Source organism: Sinocyclocheilus rhinocerous, unplaced genomic scaffold, assembly GCF_001515625.1.
Source record: "Sinocyclocheilus rhinocerous isolate Xijiao unplaced genomic scaffold, SAMN03320098_v1.1 scaffold418, whole genome shotgun sequence".
In the NCBI taxonomy this organism is placed as follows: Eukaryota; Metazoa; Chordata; class Actinopteri; order Cypriniformes; family Cyprinidae; genus Sinocyclocheilus; species Sinocyclocheilus rhinocerous.
Window position 1 is genome coordinate 1,057,392 of NW_015651146.1, and position 8,541 is coordinate 1,065,932.

An 8,541-nucleotide genomic window follows, 5' to 3' on the forward strand; every position below is an offset into this window, starting at 1 on the left:
GAGCTCGTTACAGCAGGATGGATTCTGATTGGCTGTCCATTTTTTATCGTTCATCTGGAGAAAAATCGTTTTGAAAGTGATTCCAACGATATCGTTTCACTTTGTCTTTATCGTTATAGTTGTGGTGTGGACTCTGCTATTATTTAATATTGAGAAGAATTTTTAGAACTATATCTTTATCGTTATCTTTATAGTTATCGTCCTTGGTGTGAACGGGCCTTTATAGAAGACATAGTCTTTCTGATGAAGCTGCTTGACCAAGGAAGCCTATAACGTTCATGCTACTTACGAGTGGTGGGGATTTTGATTCATCCCAAAGTCTTGACTTTTTAAAATCCATTCACCAAAAAGATTTGTTCAGATTTGTCTACTGATATTGTCAATAATTAGTTCAGTGACTATGTCTTCAGATTACATATTCACAGCAGTAGGTGGCGAAAATATGTAAAGTTAGCATAATTTATGTGTTATGAATGAGCCCTTGAATCACTGAATGATTTGTTAAAAAGCACTAAATCATTGACAACTAAAAATAGAGCTCACTGGCTTCAGTTAATGAGAAATATTAGTGTATCGAAGTGAATGAGAATAATTCCTTCACTTAAAAGATTTGTTCAAAACACTAATTTGTTTACAGCCTAAACACCGCTACTGTTGCTAAAATGCAAAACATTCTGAATTATAAAGTAATTTGCAAAAAACTAACATTAGCACAGTTTTAGTATTTGCTGTTGTATCAAAATTGGTATCAAGAATTGTGAAATTTCACAGAACATTTTGGTATCGTATGTTGTTATATCGTATTGTAATCGTGAAGTAAAATTACTCATATTGTGATATGAGAGTTTGGTTATATTGCCCAGTGCTAATACACTTCATGATGTAACACCACACCTCTGTCTGTCTGTTTTCTCAGGAAGCTGGAAACTCTTGACCTGTCCCATAACCAGATGGCAGTGGTGCCCTCAGATCTGCCCAGGGCCTTGCGCCAACTCTCCCTGCAGCACAATCACATTCACTCCATTCCTCCATACTCACTGAGTCACCTCCGCCCAGGCTTACAGTCCCTACGCCTCTCCCACAACCTGTTAGAAGAGCACGGCGTGCTGGGGAAGTCATTTCGTGGTGTTTATCAAACTCTGGTGGAGTTACACTTGGACAACAACAGGTTTGAGAGGGTGCCACACAATATGCGCCACTTCAAGAACCTCAAACTACTGCATCTAGACCATAACCGTATAAGGTATGTATGCTAAATTCTGTTCCTTAACACAGTGGTCAGATATCGAAGCTGGAGTCTTAAACCTATCTCATGATACACAGTTTGTCCAGATCAAGTAAGAGTGTGATGTTTTAACGTACAATATGTGTAACGCAAGTACATTATAAGTAACTGTAATTAAATTACCTAAACATTAAGAGTAATCCCTTACTTTACTTTTTCAGCAGATAAGTAATTTAATTACAGTAACGCGTTACTTAGTAACGCGTTACACCCAACACTGCTCACTGCAGTCAATATGCGCCACTTCAAGAACCTCAAACTACTGCATCTAGACCATAACCGTATAAGGTATGTATGCTAAATTCTGTTCCTTAACACAGTGGTCAGATATCAAAGCTGGAGTCTTAAACCTATCTCATGATACACAGTTTGTCCAGATCAAGTAAGAGTGTGTTGTTTTAACATGCTGGGAATGTTGTACAACATTAATCTGGGGTCGCCCGCGATCTTTGCTTCTAAAGGGGTTAAAGCCTCATTGCCTGTGCCCAGTGTTGGGTAAGTTACTTTAAAAAAGTAATTAATTACTAATTACTAATTACACCATCAATGTTGTATTTAAAATACTTGTACCCTACATAGACTGCTACCTTCTAAGGCACCATCTTAACTGTCATAGAATCTCAAGTGATCTCAAGGTAGTGTCAACTTTGCAGTACTGAATAATAATGTTGTTATAAGAACATTTGTACTGTGCTCATTGCAGTGCATACTGGAATGCCTAATTCTTTAAAAAGACATAGAATGAACTTGAATTTGAGAAGTATCTGGGAAGGCAGCATAATGTTTAGAATAATATTTGCATATGGAGCACAGTTGCTGTCTAGTAAGTCACTAGGTTTTGGAACAGAACCATAATGTTAAGCTCCTACATGGCCAAATGATGCAAACTCCATTTGTGAAACCCTCTCAACCTTACGCCAGCAATCACATCTCAACTCCTACTTTGTCCTATTATTTCTTGAAATCCTCATTCTCTTTAGATTTTTTTTCTCCTGCTCAGACTCAGCTCTGCAAATTTTTCCTTGATCTTCTTTTAAACATTCCCTCTCATTTATTACTCGCTAATTTCACTCTTTCTTTTGTATTAGTTTGCATTTCAAAGGCTTAAGCGTGTCTGTACCAGCAGACTATAGTGCAACCAATATCGCAGCTGATGTAGTGAGAGCTCCAAGCTCAAGAGTGAACTACATGAACTGCACTAATTAAAATATTTGTGTGCTTGCTTAAGGGTCTGCCAGTAATTACAAGGATGCATATCTCTACTCTCTAAACAGCTCTTGAATTAGTAAGGTCTAGAAACACTCTTTAAGAATCGATCAATAACTGCACTGCAGTCATTTTCTGAATTAGCATTTTTGTCTTGTTTTATAAATATATTAACATTTATAGTTAAAAAACTTTAATTGAAAATTGTTAGAAGTTTTTATTTTTTATTTTTTTTGGAGAAGACATGTTCCTCACCCAAATGGCATATTTTTATTTATTGCACACATTTGCTTTTTAGATTTTTCTAAGTTTAAATAAAAATGATGTTTAGGTATTTTAATCGAAAACATTACAAAAGGAATGATTATGAAAATAAGTACATCCCTGAAAAGTAATATGTATGGCTTTGTGTTTTCAGCTCTGTCCCGGTGAAATCTATCTGTAAGTTTAAGAGGACTGAGGAATCTCCACTGTCAACTGTCCATTTAGAGTACAACTACATCAATGTGAAGAAAATCCCTCGTGCTGCTTTCTCCTGCATTCAGGATTCCAGCGGGATCATACTGGAGCCCCAGAGACAAACACAGGTCTACTAAACTGCTACAGAAACATCACCCTGTCACTTCACAGCCTCCCCTCTGCTTCTCCTGTCAGTCACTCTCAGATTGAATACTAAACACCATGTCCATTAGATCTATTAATAGTGTGCATGCTTCCTTTTGAAATGCACATATGGGTCATGTTCAGCAACTTAAATAAAAGTAGCATAAAATACATTATTTTGTTTCTTCTTGTATGTAATAAACATTCTTCTTGTAAGCTAATGAAACAAGTGGGTTCATAAACCCCCTTGCTGCAAAAATAATCAAATGCCTTTCACAATATTCATTTAGACTTTGGTGCATTCTGTAATGATTTTATTAGTTTGTTATTTTATATTTATAATTGTATTGTATTATTTTAAATCTTCATATTCTGATGTCACATTAAAATGGAGTCATGTCTAATACTTTAATTTGAATTAATTTATTTCAAGATTTTATTCAAATGCAAGACATGTAAACAATTACCACAATTTGTCTGTCAGACATATTGTATGATGGAACCAAAGCTCACAGCCCAGGTAGGTGCACCTAAACACATTTCTGCATTCTGAGACTGAGGGGTATGTGACAGCATCTTTATTATCCATGACTTTCAGGACACACTGCAGGATTCTTGAGTGAAGCCTCAGGTGAACGGCTGGAAGCCTCTGAGCAGAGATGATGTTTTGAATGGCAAGGTAATGAGATAGAACTTACGAGATGTGATGTCTGCTGAGTTCAGGTGTGAATGACGCCCACAGCTCTGAATAGGGCCCCTCTGTGCTCATTCAGCAGCACCGCCTCTGGGTAAGAGCGGGTTACTTCAATGCGATTTACATAAGTACCTCAGATTTCTCCTAACCAAGAAATCTATCAAAGCGTAAAGCGCCTCAAGATGAGTTTCTTTAAGCATCTATGTCGAGCTTGCATTTTTAAATGATTTGCATCAAGCTGTGGATGCCCCCAATGACCTCAACTGATCATTCAAAGGCAATCTGATGGCATGACACATTTAGTTTGAATTGCATTACACTGAAGGCATTTGGGCTCATTTATTAAAGTCCTTTAAAACAGTCCACTCGCTGTCCATCTTAGTAATGTCTTTGGGCAGCTATTGCAAATCATGAAAGTACTGCTGTAATCTACTTGAAAGAGAAAAGTCCTAAGTCTCTTAAACGGCTTGCAAAGCCTGCATTTCATTAGTATGTCAGCTCACCATTAAATATCTGACAAAAATGATCATATAGTATGGTATAAGTTCCCAGACTAGCTACAAAGCAAATACGTTGATATACTATTATTCGAGTAATAGATGCTTTCAGTGAGTTGGTTAGTGTATGTCGCTGACAAAAAAGACGGTTGTTATAAACAAAGATGATGTGCTCACATCACGTGAACAGTGACCCCATCGAGATCAAAAGAGCAGCTGGACACTTCAAACAGGGCATGCAGGAAAAAAAGAAACGTTACATGATTTAAAAGATCACATATGTTGGTCTCAAATGTGTCGTGGCCTGAATGTCAAGACACATGAAAGGCAGCAGGGCTTCTGTCTGCTGTTCAGGGATAATGGCTCTGAGGTTCAAATGTGCATAATTCCTGGTGATGATTTTCCTGGAAGAGAGGTTAAATAACTGTGACCGCTCTGTTTGCAAAATACATTGCCTGTATTCTTGCAGCCGTATAAGCGAAATTTTTTTTTTTTTTAATGATATTGTCGCCAAGCAGAAAGACAAGAGCTAAGGGTCTGTGATCATCTCCACCACATCAAGGCCACAGAAACCCTGGTGTCCTTCCAGCTTTGTTAACAAAGTGACTTCTTAATTCTTGATGTTCTTTGTCCTGACGTTTTATTAGCAAGCATTAATGAAAAACATGCACAGTAATCAAAACAGCATTTCAGGATGCTAAAGCCTTCCTCTCTTTAAGAAAACCTGCCTAATTTGTGTCACATTTGCACATAATCCTGCGCTTGCTGTAAAATACACAGGTCAATTATTATTGTTCTCTTTTCAAGTCTTCTTATTAGGCTTCTATTTATAGAGTCTTCTTCTCATGAAGAGTCCTTATAATCTGACAGCAAGCAGACTTCTGACAGAAGTTTAGAGATTCTAGTAATCCTACTTGTCTTGTACTTAGAGAACATAATTCATCTCCATTAGTCACTACACACATACATATATCACACTTTATGCTTTAATTAGCCAGTTCACTGTTTAGAAGACACTGGCCCACAAAACTCAGAAGCATTACTTTATCAAAGCTAATATTAATTTCAAGTTTCAGCAATAATTTTAGATATTTTACTAGACAACAAGCCAAAAAGTAATTAAATAAAAAAATTATTTGTATTCATTTGTATAATTGTACATATTTTTTAATGGATCCTCCTGCGTATGTAATTTATATTTTATAACCATCAAGACGGTAATAGTTCTCAATGGTTCTCTCCTGATATAATTTTTTATAATTTATAGCCATTTTATTATTTATAGCCATTATTAAGCTTAAGTTCAATTTAAATGCTGCTTATGCACGTGTGAAATGGCCTAATATTCTAATCTGATGACTTTCCAGTGCACCAAGATGATAATGGTACTTCTTAAAGCTAAAAGGCTGCCCTAAAACAAAAATACATACATCTGGAGTTCTTTTGAAGCCACACAACAAGCAGTACAACTCACAATGTCTATTGTTACAAAAAGTACCACAAACCAACTCTGTCTCTAACTCCCAGCTGAGCATGTAATCACACATTGCAGCACCGCTGAGTTGGCCAGTGCAATTAGTTATCCGATCTGCACGCAGAATAACCACAATTTGACATAAGTGTACAGTCATTTTGAAAACAGTGCTTTACTGTCTAAGAAAGTGGCCACTGCAACTAACAAAATTTATGGTGCTCATGGTCCTGCTGGATTTTCAGAGGACATCTGAGCGATTTTAGCTTGGGGGGTGCATATTTAAATAAAACTAAAATGTAATTTATTCTTAAGTCCATCTGAACATCTTCCCCAGTATTGTAATTTAAATGATACATTCTCTGTTGTTTGTCATAAGCTTCATAGCATCACTGCAGGAGACCATCTGTAGGGTGGTGTATAACTGATTCAGAGATCCATTGTCAACTGGACTCACTAATTAGATGGCATAAGATGTGACTGGCTCAGATTCCTCCGCATGAGAGCATGAGCACTGAGGATACGCTTTTTCAAGCCAGAGGAGATCCGTCTTATCCTTCATATCCTCTTTGGCCCACAGACAAGCACTGTTCTTTCTTTATTCAGCTCAAGCTGTTTTCACATGTGTGTATATAAAATGGCAAGGCTGGCCTTCACACATCCTCACAGACATGCAAAAACATTTCATTCTCACTGATTAATTTTATGTCTGATTTGTCAGTTACGTTTATTTAGAAGAAAATATTTTGTAAGTTGGATGAATTCCATATTTTAAATTGTTAAAGTTCATATGCAAACTCAAAACAAATCTCTTTCATCAATAGTTTATGGAAGCCCATTTCCGTAAAAAAAAAAAAAAAGGTACAATCTAAAAAAAAGCAGTTGTTAGGTAAAGCTTAGTATAAGAAATAAAGCCCCTGATGGCACATGGTCATGGGGGCAAAATGAGAAACTTTGCTTTTGGCTTTTGTGAACAGAGCTGGTTATGGAAATAATATGAGGTGGCAGGATAAACTATGTTTCAGTGCTTTTGTGAGCAAATTTAAAGTTTCTTGGAATCAGAAGCATCAGCATCAAAATGCAAAAGCATTGAAATATGATTTTTCCTGTAAACTTTTATGTTTTTCATCACAATGTCCATTTAGGGGCTGTGTACCTTTGTGAGATTTACTGTTAAGTCAACCTGTGAGATATAAGACGATAAGATTATGTTTTCAGAACAGTTTTGGAGAAATTTCCTCAGTTGTCCCTCTCACATGAAAATCCACCGACATATTTGTTTAGAACTGGACAGTGCTTGATCTGTACATAATATATTTCTCTTCTGATTCAGACAAGATGACTTTTTCAATGGAGAGAGCAATATTATGGATAGAAGATGGTTTTACCCTCTTAATGATTGATGTGTTTCTTACAAACATACAGCTTTTCACTTCACAAGACATTAATTGATGGACTGGAGTCATGTGCATTACTTGTGGATTATTGTGATGTTTTGATCAGCTGTTTTGGACTCTTGACAGCACCCATTGGTGAGCCAGTGATGTGATGCTTAATTTCGCCAAATCTGTTCTGGAAACAAACATCTCAGATGGCCTGAGGGTGAGTACATTTTCAGCAAATGTTCATTTTTGGGTGAACTATTCCTCTAACTTGCAGCTACTTTGCATGCAGTGCTTCTAACATGATTTTCTGTTAGCAGTACTTTTTGTAAATAACTTTGGGCAAAATCATCTGCTTTTGCCTTACATATAAATGTTAAATCATATATACATTATCGTGCACCTGCTATGTTAATAACACAAATTAATATTATAATAGTCAAAAGCACATTGTACAAAAATAAAATGCCGTTTTAAATTCAGTGTTTTTTACTTTATAAGTGTAAGAAACTCTCTGTCCATTTGTGTTGTCCTTTTTTCTGCCCTTGTGCAGTGACAGCAGCTTCCTGTGTTTGTTATTAGAGGAGCAAGAACAGGGCAGCGGCCTATAAACCCCCTACTGGACAGTGAACCCAAGCATGGGGCATTCCATTATAAAGAGTGAAAAGAGAATGGGAAGAGTGAGAAAAGAGAAAGCAAACCATGTTCACGGTACAAGAATATGCACAGACACGTTCCTTACATCATTGCATTGCATCCATTCACAGTGTAGTTTTGCTGACCAGCTTCATATACAGTTCAGAGTTGTAGGATCACACACAGGACAGTTGACAGAAAGATGAAGGCAGAGGAAACGTGTGCAATGACAAAGCGGACAGTCCATCATACTAAAAGATCCATACATGATGGAGCGGATGGGGCAGAATTTCAGCTGTTAAACTATGAAAAGTATCCATACTGACATTGTAGCTCTTGTTTTAAAAATATAATTAGTGCCCTTTAGCATCAGGAAAATGTTTTTCCTTGATCGTCTTCAGAAAATCTCCCAGTTTCTGTTCTCGTTCCTCCAGCTGCAGTCAGTGAGTGGGTGCTGGCAGTAGAATTAACTAAATGCTGAAATGAATAACAGTGCAGGTTGCCAATGGTAAATAGGAAACAGGCCTGAAACACAGCATCATCATGAGCTAAACTGTGCTTTCTATAGCTCAGCATTACATGAATTAAATGAGCATATCCATAAATCATGATGAAGAAAAGTAGTACTCTTCATATTGGATTATGTAGCTCTCTACTGTCTAACATAATCACTGATGTCCCCTTGCAATAAATATAACATTTCTCAAGAGCAATTTTTGAAGGGGACACAAATAACACAGCTAAAATTGTACTTGTACAAGTATACA

At 36.8% G+C, this 8,541-nt stretch overlaps 1 protein-coding gene across 1 annotated transcript in view; it reads left to right on the plus strand.

Annotated features, from left to right (window-relative positions):
• The window catches only part of LOC107712720 (extracellular matrix protein 2), a 15,882-nt gene extending 12,547 nt beyond the window's left edge, over positions 1-3,335 (plus strand). The window contains exons 9-10 of the mRNA XM_016518051.1: positions 917-1,243; positions 2,910-3,335. Coding sequence (XP_016373537.1) covers positions 917-1,243; positions 2,910-3,087 — 505 coding nt within the window. The 3' untranslated portion in view covers positions 3,088-3,335. The remainder of the gene's footprint in view (positions 1-916; positions 1,244-2,909) is intronic.
• The last annotated feature ends 5,206 nt before the right edge of the window (positions 3,336-8,541 follow it).